Source organism: Heterodontus francisci, chromosome 1 (genome assembly GCF_036365525.1).
Source record: "Heterodontus francisci isolate sHetFra1 chromosome 1, sHetFra1.hap1, whole genome shotgun sequence".
Classification (NCBI taxonomy): Eukaryota; Metazoa; Chordata; class Chondrichthyes; order Heterodontiformes; family Heterodontidae; genus Heterodontus; species Heterodontus francisci.
Window position 1 is genome coordinate 283764324 of NC_090371.1, and position 21203 is coordinate 283785526.

Consider the following 21203-nt stretch of genomic DNA (forward strand, 5'->3'; position numbering starts at 1 on the left):
ATCTGCGAACTTACTGATCATACCTCCTATATTCATGTCTAAATCATTAACATAGACTACAAACAGCAAAGGTCCCAACACTGATCCCTGCGGTACACCACTGGTCACAGGCTTCCACTCGAAAAAACAACCCTCGACCATCACCCTCTGCCTCCTGCCACTAAGACAATTTTGGATCCAATTTGCCAAATTGCCCGGGATCCCATGGGCTCTTACCTTCTTAACCAATCTCCCATGCGGGACCTTATCAAAAGCCTTACTGAAGTCCATGTAGACTACATCAACTGCTTTACCCTTATTTACACATCTCTTCACCACCTCGAAAATTTCAATCAAGTTCATTAGACACAATCTCCCCCTGACAAAGCCATGCTGACTATCCCTGATTAATCCCTGCCTCTCCAAGTGGAGATTAATCCTGTCCCAATAGTTTCCCAACCACTGATGTTAGACTTACTGGGCTGTAATTACCTGCTACACTTCTTGATAATGATACCACATTCGCTGTCCTCCAATCCTCTGGTACCTCACCTGTGGCCAGAGAGGATCTGAAAATTTGTGTCAGAGCCCCTGCTGTCTCCTCCCTTGCCTCACATAACAGCCTGGGATACATCTCATCTGGGCCTTGGGATTTATCCACTTTTAAGCCCACTGAAACAGCTAATACTTCCTCCCTTTCAATGCTGATATGTTCAAGTATATCACAATCCCTCTCCCTGATCTCTACACCTACATCGTCGTTCTCCACAGTGAAAACAGATGAAAAGTAATCATTTAATACCTCACCTAGGTCCTCCGGCTCCACACACAGATTGCCACTTTGGTCCCTAATGGGCCTTACTCTTTCCCTGGTTATCCTCTTGCCCTTAATATACTTATAAAATGCCTTGGGATTTTGTTTTTTATTGACCACCAGTGTTTTTTCATGTCCTCTCTTCGCTCTCCTAATTACTTTTTTAAGTACCCCCCTACACTTTCTATTCTCCTTAAATGCCTCTGATGTTTTCAGCGCTCCGAATCTGCCATAAGCCTCCTTTTTTTTCCTGATCCAATACTCTATATCCCTTGACATCCAGTGTTCCCTGGACTTGTTGGTCCTACCCTTCACCTTAACGTGTGCATGTTGGCTCTGAACTCTCACTATTTCCTCTTTGAATGACTCCCATTGGCCTGTTGTAGGCTTTCCTACAAGTAGTTCCTCCCAGTCCACTTTAGCCAGATCCCGTTTTATTAGATTGAAATCAGCCTTCCCCCAATTCAGTACCTTTATTTCCGGTCCATCTTTGTCCTATTCCATAACCACCTTAAATCTTACAGAGTTATGGTCACTATCCCTGAAATGTTCCCCCACTGACACTTCTACCACTTGTCCGCTTCATTCCCTAGGATTAGGTCCAGTACTGCTCCTTCTCTTGTAGGACTTTCTACATACTGGCTCAAAAAGCTCTCCTGTATGCATTTTAAGAATTCCAGCCCCCTTTAAGGCTTTTGCACTAAGACATTTCAGAGAGAAACTCTCAGAATCAGAAAGATTTCCAGAATTAACAAACTTTAAGCAAGATTCGAGATTGGAAGACTCCCATGTAAAGAAGCAAAATAGCTCCAACAAGTACTGTGTGGATGAAATTTGAAAAAGGGATGGATAATTATTTGTTTCCCGAGTGGGTTTGAAGATTATAAGGATAAGTATAGTTGCAGATATATACTCAACAGAACATGGCAGTTTGTGCATCACAAGGATTATGGTTGAGTTTCAGTTTGAAATTGTAAGGGTGGAGAAAACCTTACAGACCTTTATTTTACCTGGAATTATGGAATTGTACAGCACAGAGGGAGGCCATTCAGTCCATCATGCCTGTGTCAGCTCTTTGAAAGAGCTGTCCAATTAGTCCCACTCCCCTTGCTCTTTCCCCATAGCCCTACAAATTTTTCCTTTTCGAGTATTTATCCAATTCCCTTTTGAAAATTACTATTGAATCTGCTTCCACCGCCCTTTCAAGCAGCTCATTCCAGATCACAACAAATCATCAAAATTCTCCTCATTCTCTCTCTAGTTTGTTTGTCAATTACTGTAAATCTGTGTCCTCTGGTTACCACCCCTCCTGCCACTGGAAATAGTTTCAATTTATTTACTCTGTCAAAACCCCTGTAAACTCTGAAAAGGTGGTCAAGTAACGCTTTATACCCAGCATGCTCTAAGGCAGCTAAAGATATGTGCAGAACCTGCTGAAGTAAGCTAACAGACATGACGAAGCTTGTGGTTAGGGATATGTGACCATTAGACTAGACTATTGAACAAGAATAGATAAAAGAGGATCAGATATAGGGGAGCAAATGGTGGTTATTGTAAACAAGTCTGGACTTCTGTCCAGGTGGCTAGATGGCTAATGCTTGCCAAAGATGAGATATTGCTTGAAGATTAGTGCAAAACAAGATCATGTAAGTCATGGGTTGAGCAAGGAGCCTTCAAAGAACATATAAGGGTTAACACTGGAGGGCATTCTCGGTGAGAACCCGGGAACAACTCTCGAAGGCAGGACCCTGAGTCTGGAGGCTCAGTGATCAACCGTGACAAGAGACTGATCACCTCTGTGTTGATGGGTAGTATCTTGTACAAGAAGTGAGACTTGTACTTAATTGGTGTCTAAATAAAACTGTTGTAAGCATTTGTATGTTTTAAGTGATTTTAGTACTAATAAAGTGAAGTTATACGAGACTTTGGTTTTAGTGTATCTTTGTCTGTCACATTAGTTGATACCCTACAGAGAAAAAGGGTCAGCAGCACCAGTTTCTCCAGTAGGTGGTTGCTGACTTCGAAAGATTGACTATGGTGGGCAACATGCATGACAGGGCAAAATGTGCCTGGTCTGGGGTGGGAATAGACTTCATACCCTGAATGCTGTTTGCTCATTTCATACTTTCTTGTGTTAATTTTCTCCCCCACTTGTCTCCCAGCTCTGTCTGGGATGCTGGTTCCATGAGCAGCAGCAGCTCTTTGCTGCCCAACAGAATTGGCCATTCTTCACACCTGAATCTAGACAACGAAGAGTTAATTTCATGAATTTATCCACAGATGCTGCCTGACTTGCAGTATGTTTTCCAGAATTTTCTGTTTTAATTCTTGTTTCTCTTTCAGGTTTCCAGCATCCAAAGTATTTTGCTTTCGATCTCCTGGGTGTCCATGCCAACATTTATTGTGAAACCAACAAGACTAAAATGGATTTTCTGGTTGTTTATCTCTGAAGTTTGTGGAAACCCTGCTATACTGTTGCATTGTTACAACAGAGACTACACTTAAAAAGTACTTAATTGGGCTTTGGAACATGCTGAAGTTACATAAGGTGCTGTATAAATGTAAGCTTTGTTTTCTAAAAGGCTATTAAGAAACTTATATCAAAACATTTTAGACAATCATCTACTTGATAAGGTTGAATCAAAAGTGTTGTTGTCTGTAATTATTAGTCCTGAAAATTAAATGTGAAATTATAATGCCATTCAAACAAAACTCAAAATACACACAAAACACATACAAAACTCAAAATACACACAAAACACAAAATACACACAAAACACAAAATACATACAAAACTCAAAATACACACAAAACACAAAATACATACAAAACTCAAAATACACACAAAACACAAAATACATACAAAACTCAAAATACACACAAAACACAAAATACACACAAAACACAAAATACATACAAAACTCAAAATACATACAAAACACAAAATACACACAAAACACAAAATACATACAAAACTCAAAATACACACAAAACACAAAATACACACAAAACACAAAATACATACAAAACTCAAAATACATACAAAACACAAAATACACACAAAACACAAAATACATACAAAACTCAAAATACACACAAAACACAAAATACACACAAAACACAAAATACACACAAAACACAAAATACATACAAAACTCAAAATACACACAAAACACAAAATACATACAAAACACAAAATACACACAAAACACAAAATACATACAAAACTCAAAATACACACAAAACACAAAATACACACAAAACACAAAATACATACAAAACTCAAAATACATACAAAACACAAAATACACACAAAACACAAAATACATACAAAACTCAAAATACACACAAAACACAAAATACACACAAAACACAAAATACACACAAAACACAAAATACATACAAAACTCAAAATACACACAAAACACAAAATACATACAAAACTCAAAATACACACAAAACACAAAATACACACAAAACACATACAAAACTCAAAATACACACAAAACACAAAATACACACAAAATACATACAAAACTCAAAATACACACAAAACACAAAATACATACAAAACACAAAATACACACAAAACACAAAATACATACAAAACTCAAAATACACACAAAACACAAAATACACACAAAACACAAAATACATACAAAACTCAAAATACATACAAAACACAAAATACACACAAAACACAAAATACATACAAAACTCAAAATACACACAAAACACAAAATACACACAAAACACAAAATACATACAAAACTCAAAATACATACAAAACACAAAATACACACAAAACACAAAATACATACAAAACTCAAAATACACACAAAACACAAAATACACACAAAACACAAAATACACACAAAACACAAAATACATACAAAACTCAAAATACACACAAAACACAAAATACATACAAAACACAAAATACACACAAAACACAAAATACATACAAAACTCAAAATACACACAAAACACAAAATACACACAAAACACAAAATACATACAAAACTCAAAATACATACAAAACACAAAATACACACAAAACACAAAATACATACAAAACTCAAAATACACACAAAACACAAAATACACACAAAACACAAAATACACACAAAACACAAAATACATACAAAACTCAAAATACACACAAAACACAAAATACATACAAAACTCAAAATACACACAAAACACAAAATACACACAAAACACAAAATACACACAAAACACAAAATACACACAAAACTCAAAATACATACAAAACTCAAAATACACACAAAACACAAAATACACACAAAACACAAAATACATACAAAACTCAAAATACACACAAAACACAAAATACACACAAAACTCAAAATACATACAAAACTCAAAATACACACAAAACACAAAATACACACAAAACTCAAAATACATACAAAACTCAAAATACACACAAAACACAAAATACACACAAAACACAAAATACATACAAAACTCAAAATACATACAAAACACAAAATACACACAAAACACAAAATACATACAAAACTCAAAATACACACAAAACACAAAATACATACAAAACTCAAAATACACACAAAACACAAAATACACACAAAACTCAAAATACACACAAAACACAAAATACACACAAAACACAAAATACATACAAAACTCAAAATACACACAAAACACAAAATACACACAAAACACAAAATACACACAAAACTCAAAATACACACAAAACACAAAATACACACAAAACACAAAATACATACAAAACTCAAAATACACACAAAACACAAAATACACACAAAACTCAAAATACATACAAAACTCAAAATACACACAAAACACAAAATACACACAAAACACAAAATACACACAAAACACAAAATACATACAAAACTCAAAATACACACAAAACACAAAATACATACAAAACTCAAAATACAGACAAAACTCAAAATACACACAAAACACAAAATACACACAAAACTCAAAATACACACAAAACTCAAAATACACACAAAACACAAAATACATGCAATACTCAAAATACATACAAAACTCAAAATACATACAAAACTCAAAATACACACAAAACACAAAATACACACAAAACACAAAATACATGCAATAGTCAAAATACATGCAATACTCAAAATACATACAAAACTCAAAATACATACAAAACTCAAAATACACACAAAACACAAAATACATGCAATAGTCAAAATACATTCTTTCTTTTGGGCCTCCTTATCTCGAGAGACAATGGATACGCGCCTGGAGGTGGTCAGTGGTTTGTGAAGCAGCGCCTGGAGTGGCTATAAAGGCCAATTCTGGAGTGACAGGCTCTTCCACAGGTGCTGCAGAGAAATTTGTTTGTTGGGGCTGTTGCACAGTTGGCTCTCCCCTTGCGCCTCTGTCTTTTTTCCTGCCAACTACTAAGTCTCTTCGACTCGCCACAATTTAGCCCTGTCTTTATGGCTGCCCGCCAGCTCTGGCGAATGCTGGCAACTGACTCCCACGACTTGTGATCAATGTCACACGATTTCATGTCGCGTTTGCAGACAAAGATGAGAGTGGTCCTAAAGGAAGAGTGCTAAATTGGGGGAAGGCCAACTATACCAAAATTCGGCAGGAGCTGGGAAATGTAGATTGGGAGCAGCTGTTTGAAGGTAAATCCACATGTGATATGTGGGAGGCTTTTAAAGAGAGGTTGATTAGCGTGCAGGAGAGACATGTTCCTGTGAAAATGAGGGATAGAAATGGCAAGATTAGGGAACCATGGATGACAGGTGAAATTGTGAGACTAGCTAAGAGGAAAAAGGAAGCATACATAAGGTGTAGGCGGCTGATGAAAGACGAAGCTTTGAAAGAATATCGGGAATGTGGGACCAATCTGAAACGAGGAATTAAGAGGGCTAAAAGGGGTCATGAAATATCTTTAGCAAACAGGGTTAAGGAAAATCCCAAAGCCTTTTATTCATATATAAGGAGAAAGAGGGTAACTAGAGAAAGGATTGGCCCACTAAAGGACAAAGGAGGAATGTTATGCTTGGACTCAGAGAATATGGATGAGATTCTAAACGAGTACTTTGCATCGGTATTCACCGAGGAGAGGGACATGACGGATGTTGAGGTTAGGAACAGATGTTTGATTACTCTAGGTCAAGTCGGCATAAGGAGGGAGGAAGTGTTGGGTATTCTAAAGGGCATTAAGGTGGACAAGTCCCCAGGTCCGGATGGGATCTATCCCAGGTTACTGAGGGAAGCGAGAGAGGAAATAGCTGGGGCCTTAACAGATATCTTTGCAGCATCCTTAAACACGGGTGAGGTCCCGGAGGACTGGAGAATTGCTAATGTTGTCCCCTTGTTTAAGAAGGGTAGCAGGGATAATCCAGGTAATTATAGACCGGTGAGCCTGACGTCAGTGGTAGGGAAGCTGCTGGAGAAGATACTGAGGGATAGGATCTATTCCCATTTGGAAGAAAATGGGCTCATCAGTGATAGGCAACATGGTTTTGTGCAGGGAAGGTCATGTCTTACCAACTTAATAGAATTCTTTGAGGAAGTGACAAAGTTGATTGATGAGGGAAGGGCTGTCGATGTCATATACATGGACTTCAGTAAGGCGTTTGATAAGGTTCCCCATGGCAGGCTGATGGAGAAAGTGAAGGCGCTTGGGGTCCAAGGTGTAATAGCTAGATGGATAAAGAACTGGCTGGGCAACAGGAGACAGAGAGTAGCAGTGGAAGGGAGTTTCTCAAAATGGAGACGTGTGACCAGTGGTGTTCCACAGGGATCCGTGCTGGGACCACTGTTGTTTGTGATATACATTAATGATTTGGAGGAAAGTATAGGTGGACTGATTAGCAAGTTTGCAGACGACACTAAGATTGGTGGAGTAGCAGATAGTGAAGGGGACTGTCAGAGAATACAGCAGAATATAGATAGATTAGAGAGTTGGGCAGAGAAATGGCAGATGGAGTTCAATCAGGGCAAATGCGAGGTGATGCATTTTGGAAGATCCAATTCAAGAGTGAACTATACAGTAAATGGAAAAGTCCTGGGGAAAATTGATGTCCAGAGAGATTTGGGTGTTCAGGTCCACTGTTCCCTGAAGGTGGCAACGCAGGTAAATAGAGTGGTCAAGAAGGCATACGGCATGCTTTCCTTCATCGGACGGGGCATTGAGTACAAGAGTTGGCAGGTCATGTTACAGTTGTATAGGACTTTGGTTCGGCCACATTTGGAATACTGCGTACAGTTCTGGTCGCCACATTATCAAAAGGATGTGGATGCTTTGGAGAGGGTGCAGAGGAGGTTCACCAGGATGTTGCCTGGTATGGAGGGTGCTAGCTATGAAGGGAGGTTGAGTAGATTAGGATTATTTTCATTAGAAAGACGGAGGTTGAGGGGGGACCTGATTGAGGTGTACAAAATCATGAGAGGTATAGACAGGGTGGACAGCAAGAGGCTTTTTCCCAGAGTGGGGGTTTCAATTACTAGAGGACACGAGTTCAAAGTGAAAGGGGAAATGTTTAGGGGGGATATGCGTGGAAAGTTCTTTACGCAGAGGGTGGTGGGCACCTGGAACGCGTTGCCAGCGGAGGTGGTAGACGCGGGCACGATAGAGTCTTTTAAGATGTATCTAGACAGATACATGAATGGGCAGGAAGAAAAGAGATACAGAACCTTAGAAAATAGGCGACATGTTTAGAGAGAGGATCTGGATCGGCGCAGGCTTGGAGGGCCGAAGGGCCTGTTCCTGTGCTGTAATTATCTTTGTTCTTTGTTCTTTGGCTTTATAACGGAGACATGGACGGCCGGTGGGTCTGATACCAGTGGCGAGCTCGCTGTACAATGTGTCTTTGGGGATCCTGCCATCTTCCATGCGGCTCACATGGCCAAGCCATCTCAAGCGCCGCTGACTCAGTAGTGTGTATAAGCTGGGGGTGTTGGCCGCTTCAAGGACTTCTGTGTTGGAGATATAGTCCTGCCACCTGATGCCAAGTATTCTCCGAAGGCAGCGAAGATGGAATGAATTGAGACGTCGCTCTTGGCTGGCATACGTTGTCCAGGCCTCGCTGCCGTAGAGCAAGGTACTGAGGACACAGGCCTGATACACTCGGACTTTTGTGTTCCGTGTCAGTGCGCCATTTTCCCACACTCTCTTGGCCAGTCTGGACATAGCAGTGGAAGCCTTACCCATGCGCTTGTTGATTTCTGCATCTAGAGACAGGTTACTGGTGATAGTTGAGCCTAGGTAGGTGAACTCTTGAACCACTTCCAGAGCGTGGTCGCCAATATTGATGGATGGAGCATTTCTGACATCCTGCCCCATGATGTTCGTTTTCTTGAGGCTGATGGTTAGGCCAAATTCATTGCAGGCAGACGCAAACCTGTCGATGAGACTCTGCAGGCATTCTTCAGTGTGAGATGTTAAAGCAGCATCGTCAGCAAAGAGGAGTTCTCTGATGAGGACTTTCCGTACTTTGGACTTCGCTCTTAGACGGGCAAGGTTGAACAACCTGCCCCCTGATCTTGTGTGGAGGAAAATTCCTTCTTCAGAGGATTTGAACGCATGTGAAAGCAGCAGGGAGAAGAAAATCCCAAAAAGTGTGGGTGCGAGAACACAGCCCTGTTTCACACCACTCAGGATAGGAAAGGGCTCTGATGAGGAGCCACCATGTTGAATTGTGCCTTTCATATTGTCATGGAATGAGGTGATGATACTTAGTAGCTTTGGTGGACATCCGATCTTTTCTAGTAGTCTGAAGAGACCACGTCTGCTGACGAGGTCAAAGGCTTTGGTGAGATCAATGAAAGCAATGTAGAGGGGCATCTGTTGTTCACGGCATTTCTCCTGTATCTGACAAAGGGAGAACAGCATGTCAATAGTCGATCTCTCTGCACGAAAGCCACACTGTGCCTCAGGGTAGACGCGCTCGGCCAGCTTCTGGAGCCTGTTCAGAGCGACTCGAGCAAAGACTTTCCCCACTATGCTGAGCAGGGAGATTCCACGGTAGTTGTTGCAGTCACCGCGGTCACCTTTGTTTTTATAGAGGGTGATGATGTTGGCATCGCGCATGTCCTGGGGTACTGCTCCCTTGTCCCAGCACAGGCATAGCAGTTCATGTAGTGCTGAGAGTATAGCAGGCTTGGCACTCTTGATTATTTCAGGGGTAATGCTGTCCTTCCCAGGGGCTTTTCCGCTGGCTAGGGAATCAATGGCATCGCTGAGTTCCGATTTGGTTGGCTGTATGTCCAGCTCATCCATGACTGGTAGAGGCTGGGCTGCATTGAGGGCAGTCTCAGTGACAGCATTCTCCCTGGAGTACAGTTCTAGGTAGTGCTCAACCCAGCGGTCCATCTGTTTGCGTTGGTCAGTGATTATGTCCCCCGATTTAGATTTGAGGGGGGTGATCTTCTTGATGGTTGGCCCAAGAGCTCTCTTCATGCCATCATACATTCCTCTGATGTTTCCGGTGTCTGAGGCCAGCTGAATATGACTGCATAGGTGTTGCCAGTAGTCGTTTGCGCAACGCCTAGCTGTTCTTTGTGCAGTACTTCTGGCTGCTTTAAGTGCTGCGGATGTTAAATCGCTGGGGGCTTTCTTGTAGTTCAAAAGTGCAATGCGCTTAGCGGCTATGACAGGTTCCAGCTCTTCATTATGAGATTGAAACCAGTCTGCATTTCTCTTCGCACTTTTGCCGTAGGTGGTCAAAGCTGACTCATAGATGGCGTCTCTGATGTGGGCCCACTTGGTCTCAGCATCCCCTGTGGGAGTGTTTTGAAGGGCTGTTACAAGTGAATTTAGAAATTTTTGTAACAGCAAAATACATACAAAACTCAAAATACACACAAAACTCAAAATACATACAAAACTCAAAATACACACAAAACTCAAAATACATACAATACTCAAAATACATGCAATACTCAAAATACATACAAAACTCAATATACATACAAAACTCAAAATACATGCAATACTCAAAATACATGCAATACTCAAAATACATACAAAACTCAAAATACATACAAAACTCAAAATACATGCAATACTCAAAATACATACAAAACTCAAAATACACACAAAACTCAAAATACACACAAAACTCAAAATACACACAAAACACAAAATACATGCAATAGTCAAAATACATACAAAACTCAAAATACACACAAAACTCAAAATACATACAAAACTCAAAATACACACAAAACTCAAAATACATACAAAACTCAAAATACATACAAAACTCAAAATACATGCAATACTCAAAATACACACAAAACTCAAAATACATACAAAACTCAAAATACATACAAAACTCAAAATACATACAAAACTCAAAATACACACAAAACTCAAAATACATACAAAACTCAAAATACATACAAAACTCAAAATACATACAAAACTCAAAATCCACACAAGACTCAAAATACACACGAAACTCAAAATACATACAAAACTCAAAATACACACAATACTCAAAATACACACAAAACTCAAAATACATACAAAACTCAAAATACACACAAAACTCAAAATACATACAAAACTCAAAATACATACAAAACTCAAAATACATACAAAACTCAAAATACACACAAAACTCAAAATACACACAAAACGCAAAATACACACAATACTCAAAATACATACAAAACTCAAAATACATACAAAACTCAAAATACATACAAAACTCAAAATACACACAATACTCAAAATACATACAAAACTCAAAATACACACAAAACACAAAATACACACAAAACTCAAAATACACACAAAACTCGAAATACATACAATACTCAAAATACACACAAAACTCAAAATACATACAAAACTCAAAATACACACAAAACTCAAAATACACACAAAACTCAAAATACATACAAAACTCAAAATACATACAAAACACAAAATACACACAAAACTCAAAATACACACAAAACTCAAAATACATACAAAACTCAAAATACATACAAAACTCAAAATACACACAAAACTCAAAATACACACAAACACAAAATATACAAAAAACTCAAAATACATACAATACTCAAAATACACACAAAACTCAAAATACACACAAAACTCAAAATACATACAATACTCAAAATACATACAATACTCAAAATACACACAAAACTCAAAATAGATACAAAACTCAAAATACACACAAAACTCAAAATACATACAAAACTCAAATACATACAATACTCAAAATACACACAAAACTCAAAATACATACAAAACTCAAATACACACAAAACTCAAAATACATACAAAACTCAAAATACATACAAAACTCAAAATACACACAAAACTCAAAATACATACAATACTCAAAATACACACAAAACACAAAATACACACAAAACTCAAAATACACACAAAACTCAAAATACATACAAAACTCAAAATACACACAAAACTCAAAATACATACAAAACTCAAAATACATACAAAACTCAAAATACACACAAAACTCAAAACACATACAAAACTCAAAATACACACAAAACACAAAATACACACAAAACTCAAAATACATACAAAACTCAAAATACACACAAAACTCAAAATACATACAAAACTCAAAATACATACAAAACTCAAAATACACACAAAACTCAAAATACATACAAAACTCAAAATACACACAAAACTCAAAATACATACAAAACTCAAAATAGATACAAAACTCAAAATACACACAAAACTCAAAATACATACAAAACTCAAAATACACACAAAACTCAAAATACATACAAAACTCAAAATACATACAAAACTCAAAATACACACAAAACTCAAAATACACACAATACTCAAAATACACACAAAACACAAAATACACACAAAACTCAAAATACACACAAAACTCAAAATACATACAAAACTCAAAATACACACAAAACTCAAAATACATACAATACTCAAAATACATACAAAACTCAAAATACACACAAAACACAAAATACACACAAAACACAAAATACATACAAAACTCAAAATACACACAAAACACAAAATACACACAAAACACAAAATACATACAAAACTCAAAATACACACAAAACACAAAATCACACAAAACACAAAATACATACAAAACTCAAAATACACACAAAACACAAAATACATACAAAACACAAAATACACACAAAACACAAAATACATACAAAACTCAAAATACACACAAAACACAAAATACACACAAAACACAAAATACACACAAAACTCAAAATACACACAAAACCCAAAATACACACAAAACTCAAAATACACACAAAACTCAAAATACACACAAAACCCAAAATACACACAAAACACAAAATACACACAAAACACAAAATACACACAAAACTCAAAATACATACAAAACTCAAAATACACACAAAACACAAAATACACACAAAACACAAAATACACACAAAACTCAAAATACACACAAAACACAAATTACACACAAAACTCAAAATACACACAAAACACAAAATACATACAAAACTCAAAATACATACAAAACTCAAAATACATACAAAACTCAAAATACACACAAAATACATACAAAACTCAAAATACACACAAAACACAAAATACACACAAAACTCAAAATACACACAAAACACAAAATACACACAAAACTCAAAATACATACAGAACTCAAAATACACACAAAACACAAAATACACACAAAACTCAAAATACATACAAAACTCAAAATACACACAAAACACAAAATACACACAAAACTCAAAATACACACAAAACACAAAATACATACAAAACTCAAAATACACACAAAACACAAAATACACACAAAACTCAAAATACATACAAAACTCAAAATACACACAAAACACAAAATACACACAAAACTCAAAATACATACAAAACTCAAAATACACACAAAACACAAAATACACACAAAACACAAAATACATACAAAACTCAAAATACACACAAAACACAAAATACACACAAAACTCAAAATACATACAAAACTCAAAATACACACAAAATACAAAATACACACAAAACTCAAAATACATACAAAACTCAAAATACACACAAAACACAAAATACACACAAAACACAAAATACATACAAAACTCAAAATACACACAAAACACAAAATACACACAAAACTCAAAATACACACAAAACACAAAATACACACAAAACTCAAAATACATACAGAACTCAAAATACACACAAAACACAAAATACACACAAAACTCAAAATACATACAAAACTCAAAATACACACAAAACACAAAATACACACAAAACTCAAAATACACACAAAACACAAAATACATACAAAACTCAAAATACACACAAAACACAAAATACACACAAAACTCAAAATACATACAAAACTCAAAATACACACAAAACACAAAATACACACAAAACTCAAAATACATACAAAACTCAAAATACACACAAAATACAAAATACACACAAAACACAAAATACATACAAAACTCAAAATACACACAAAACACAAAATACACACAAAACTCAAAATACATACAAAACTCAAAATACACACAAAATACAAAATACACACAAAACTCAAAATACATACAAAACTCAAAATACACACAAAACACAAAATACACACAAAACACAAAATACATACAAAACTCAAAATACACACAAAACACAAAATACACACAAAACTCAAAATACAGACAAAACTCAAAATACACACAAAACACAAAATACACACAAAACTCAAAATACACACAAAACTCAAAATACACACAAAACACAAAATACATGCAATACTCAAAATACATGCAATACTCAAAATACATACAAAACTCAAAATACATACAAAACTCAAAATAAACACAAAACACAAAATACACACAAAACACAAAATACATGCAATAGTCAAAATACATGCAATACTCAAAATACATACAAAACTCAAAATACACACAAAACTCAAAATACACACAAAACACAAAATATACAAAAAACTCAAAATACATACAATACTCAAAATACACACAAAACTCAAAATACATACAATACTCAAAATACATACAATACTCAAAATACACACAAAACTCAAAATACACACAAAACACAAAATATACAAAAAACTCAAAATACATACAATACTCAAAATACACACAATACTCAAAATACACACAAAACTCAAAATACATACAATACTCAAAATACATACAATCCTCAAAATACACACAAAACTCAAAATAGATACAAAACTCAAAATACACACAAAACTCAAAATACATACAAAACTCAAATACATACAATACTCAAAATACACACAAAACTCAAAATACATACAAAACTCAAATACACACAAAACTCAAAATACATACAAAACTCAAAATACATACAAAACTCAAAATACACACAAAACTCAAAATAGATACAAAACTCAAAATACACACAAAACTCAAAATACATACAAAACTCAAATACATACAATACTCAAAATACACACAAAACTCAAAATACATACAAAACTCAAATACACACAAAACTCAAAATACATACAAAACTCAAAATACATACAAAACTCAAAATACACACAAAACACAAAATACACACAAAACTCAAAATACACACAAAACTCAAAATACACACAAAACACAAAATACATGCAATACTCAAAATACATGCAATACTCAAAATACATACAAAACTCAAAATACATACAAAACTCAAAATAAACACAAAACACAAAATACACACAAAACACAAAATACATGCAATAGTCAAAATACATGCAATACTCAAAATACATACAAAACTCAAAATACACACAAAACTCAAAATACACACAAAACACAAAATATACAAAAAACTCAAAATACATACAATACTCAAAATACACACAAAACTCAAAATACATACAATACTCAAAATACATACAATACTCAAAATACACACAAAACTCAAAATACACACAAAACACAAAATATACAAAAAACTCAAAATACATACAATACTCAAAATACACACAATACTCAAAATACACACAAAACTCAAAATACATACAATACTCAAAATACATACAATCCTCAAAATACACACAAAACTCAAAATAGATACAAAACTCAAAATACACACAAAACTCAAAATACATACAAAACTCAAATACATACAATACTCAAAATACACACAAAACTCAAAATACATACAAAACTCAAATACACACAAAACTCAAAATACATACAAAACTCAAAATACATACAAAACTCAAAATACACACAAAACTCAAAATACATACAATACTCAAAATACACACAAAACACAAAATACACACAAAACTCAAAATACACACAAAACTCAAAATACATACAAAACTCAAAATACATACAAAACTCAAAATACACACAAAACTCAAAATACATACAAAACTCAAAATACATACAAAACTCAAAATACACACAAAACTCAAAATACATACAAAACACAAAATACACACAAAACTCAAAATACATACAAAACTCAAAATACACACAAAACTCAAAATACATACAAAACTCAAAATACATACAAAACTCAAAATACACACAAAACTCAAAATACACACAATACTCAAAATACACACAAAACACAAAATACACACAAAACTCAAAATACACACAAAACTCAAAATACACACAAAACTCAAAATACATACAAAACTCAAAATACATACAAAACTCAAAATACACACAAAACTCAAAATACATACAAAACACAAAATACATACAAAACTCAAAATACACACAAAACTCAAAATACACACAAAACACAAAATACACACAAAACTCAAAATACACACAAAACTCAAAATACATACAAAACTCAAAATACACACAAAACTCAAAATACATACAAAACTCAAAATACATACAAAACTCAAAATACACACAAAACTCAAAATACATACAAAACTCAAAATACACACAAAACACAAAATACACACAAAACTCAAAATACATACAAAACTCAAAATACACACAAAACTCAAAATACATACAAAACTCAAAATACATACAAAACTCAAAATACACACAAAACTCAAAATAAATACAAAACTCAAAATACACACAAAATTCAAAATACATACAAAACTCAAAATAGATACAAAACTCAAAATACACACAAAACTCAAAATACATACAAAACTCAAAATACACACAAAACTCAAAATACACACAAATCTCAAAATACATACAAAACTCAAAATACATACAAAACTCAAAATACACACAAAACTCAAAATACATACAAAACTCAAAATACATACAAAACTCAAAATAGATACAAAACTCAAAATACACACAAAACTCAAAATACATACAAAACTCAAATACATACAATACTCAAAATACACACAAAACTCAAAATACATACAAAACTCAAATACACACAAAACTCAAAATACATACAAAACTCAAAATACATACAATCCTCAAAATACACACAAAACTCAAAATAGATACAAAACTCAAAATACACACAAAACTCAAAATACATACAAAACTCAAATACATACAATACTCAAAATACACACAAAACTCAAAATACATACAAAACTCAAATACACACAAAACTCAAAATACATACAAAACTCAAAATACATACAAAACTCAAAATACACACAAAACTCAAAATACATACAATACTCAAAATACACACAAAACACAAAATACACACAAAACTCAAAATACACACAAAACTCAAAATACATACAAAACTCAAAATACATACAAAACTCAAAATACACACAAAACTCAAAATACATACAAAACACAAAATACACACAAAACTCAAAATACACACAAAACTCAAAATACATACAATCCTCAAAATACACACAAAACTCAAAATAGATACAAAACTCAAAATACACACAAAACTCAAAATACATACAAAACTCAAATACATACAATACTCAAAATACACACAAAACTCAAAATACATACAAAACTCAAATACACACAAAACTCAAAATACATACAAAACTCAAAATACATACAAAACTCAAAATACACACAAAACTCAAAATACATACAATACTCAAAATACACACAAAACACAAAATACACACAAAACTCAAAATACACACAAAACTCAAAATACACACAAAACTCAAAATACATACAATACTCAAAATACACACAAAACACAAAATACACACAAAACTCAAAATACACACAAAACTCAAAATACATACAAAACTCAAAATACACACAAAACTCAAAATACATACAATACTCAAAATACATACAAAACTCAAAATACACACAAAACACAAAATACACACAAAACTCAAAATACATACAGAACTCAAAATACACACAAAACACAAAATACACACAAAACTCAAAATACATACAAAACTCAAAATACACACAAAACACAAAATACACACAAAACTCAAAATACACACAAAACACAAAATACATACAAAACTCAAAATACACACAAAACACAAAATACACACAAAACTCAAAATACATACAAAACTCAAAATACACACAAAACACAAAATACACACAAAACTCAAAATACATACAAAACTCAAAATACACACAAAACACAAAATACACACAAAACACAAAATACATACAAAACTCAAAATACACACAAAACACAAAATACACACAAAACTCAAAATACATACAAAACTCAAAATACACACAAAATACAAAATACACACAAAACTCAAAATACATACAAAACTCAAAATACACACAAAACACAAAATACACACAAAACACAAAATACATACAAAACTCAAAATACACACAAAACACAAAATACACACAAAACTCAAAATACACACAAAACACAAAATACACACAAAACTCAAAATACATACAGAACTCAAAATACACACAAAACACAAAATACACACAAAACTCAAAATACATACAAAACTCAAAATACACACAAAACACAAAATACACACAAAACTCAAAATACACACAAAACACAAAATACATACAAAACTCAAAATACACACAAAACACAAAATACACACAAAACTCAAAATACATACAAAACTCAAAATACACACAAAACTCAAAATACATACAATACTCAAATACACACAAAACTCAAAATACATACAAAACTCAAAATACATACAAAACTCAAAATACACACAAAACTCAAAATACATACAATACTCAAAATACACACAAAACACAAAATACACACAAAACTCAAAATACACACAAAACTCAAAATACATACAAAACTCAAAATACACACAAAACTCAAAATACATACAAAACTCAAAATACACACAAAACTCAAAATACACACAAAACTCAAAATACATACAAAACTCAAAATACACACAAAATACAAAAAAATACACACAAAACTCAAAATACATACAAAACTCAAAATACACACAAAACACAAAATACACACAAAACACAAAATACATACAAAACTCAAAATACACACAAAACACAAAATACACACAAAACTCAAAATACACACAAAACACAAAATACACACAAAACTCAAAATACATACAGAACTCAAAATACACACAAAACACAAAATACACACAAAACTCAAAATACATACAAAACTCAAAATACACACAAAACACAAAATACACACAAAACTCAAAATACACACAAAACACAAAATACATACAAAACTCAAAATACACACAAAACACAAAATACACACAAAACTCAAAATACATACAAAACTCAAAATACACACAAAACACAAAATACTCACAAAACTCAAAATACATACAAAACTCAAAATACACACAAAACACAAAATACACACAAAACACAAAATACATACAAAACTCAAAATACACACAAAACACAAAATACACACAAAACTCAAAATACATACAAAACTCAAAATACACACAAAATACAAAATACACACAAAACTCAAAATACATACAAAACTCAAAATACACACAAAACACAAAATACACACAAAACACAAAATACATACAAAACTCAAAATACACACAAAACACAAAATACACACAAAACTCAAAATACAGACAAAACTCAAAATACACACAAAACACAAAATACACACAAAACTCAAAATACACACAAAACTCAAAATACACACAAAACACAAAATACATGCAATACTCAAAATACATGCAATACTCAAAATACATACAAAACTCAAAATACATACAAAACTCAAAATAAACACAAAACACAAAATACACACAAAACACAAAATACATGCAATAGTCAAAATACATGCAATACTCAAAATACATACAAAACTCAAAATACACACAAAACTCAAAATACACACAAAACACAAAATATACAAAAAACTCAAAATACATACAATACTCAAAATACACACAAAACTCAAAATACATACAATACTCAAAATACATACAATACTCAAAATACACACAAAACTCAAAATACACACAAAACACAAAATATACAAAAAACTCAAAATACATACAATACTCAAAATACACACAATACTCAAAATACACACAAAACTCAAAATACATACAATACTCAAAATACATACAATCCTCAAAATACACACAAAACTCAAAATAGATACAAAACTCAAAATACACACAAAACTCAAAATACATACAAAACTCAAATACATACAATACTCAAAATACACACAAAACTCAAAATACATACAAAACTCAAATACACACAAACTCAAAATACATACAAAACTCAAAATACATACAAAACTCAAAATACACACAAAACTCAAAATACATACAATACTCAAAATACACACAAAACACAAAATACACACAAAACTCAAAATACACACAAAACTCAAAATACATACAAAACTCAAAATACACACAAAACTCAAAATACATACAAAACTCAAAATACATACAAAACTCAAAATACACACAAAACTCAAAATACATACAAAACACAAAATACACACAAAACTCAAAATACATACAAAACTCAAAATACACACAAAACTCAAAATACATACAAAACTCAAAATACATACAAAACTCAAAATACACACAAAACTCAAAATATATACAATACTCAAAATACACACAAAACACAAAATACACACAAAACTCAAAATACACACAAAACTCAAAATACATACAAAACTCAAAATACACACAAAACTCAAAATACATACAAAACTCAAAATACATACAAAACTCAAAATACACACAAAACTCAAAATACATACAAAACACAAAATACATACAAAACTCAAAATACACACAAAACTCAAAATACATACAATACTCAAAATACACACAAAACACAAAATACACACAAAACTCAAAATACACACAAAACTCAAAATACATACAAAACTCAAAATACACACAAAACTCAAAATACATACAAAACTCAAAATACA

General features: G+C 33.1%; 1 protein-coding gene across 1 annotated transcript in view; it reads left to right on the forward strand.

Annotated features, from left to right (window-relative positions):
- Positions 1 to 21203, forward strand: part of LOC137372939 (filaggrin-2-like) — a 104961-nt gene that overhangs the window by 50441 nt on the left and 33317 nt on the right. Inside the window, exon 2 of the mRNA XM_068037508.1 lies at positions 3137 to 3354. Coding sequence (XP_067893609.1) covers positions 3324 to 3354 — 31 coding nt within the window. The 5' untranslated portion in view covers positions 3137 to 3323. The remainder of the gene's footprint in view (positions 1 to 3136; positions 3355 to 21203) is intronic.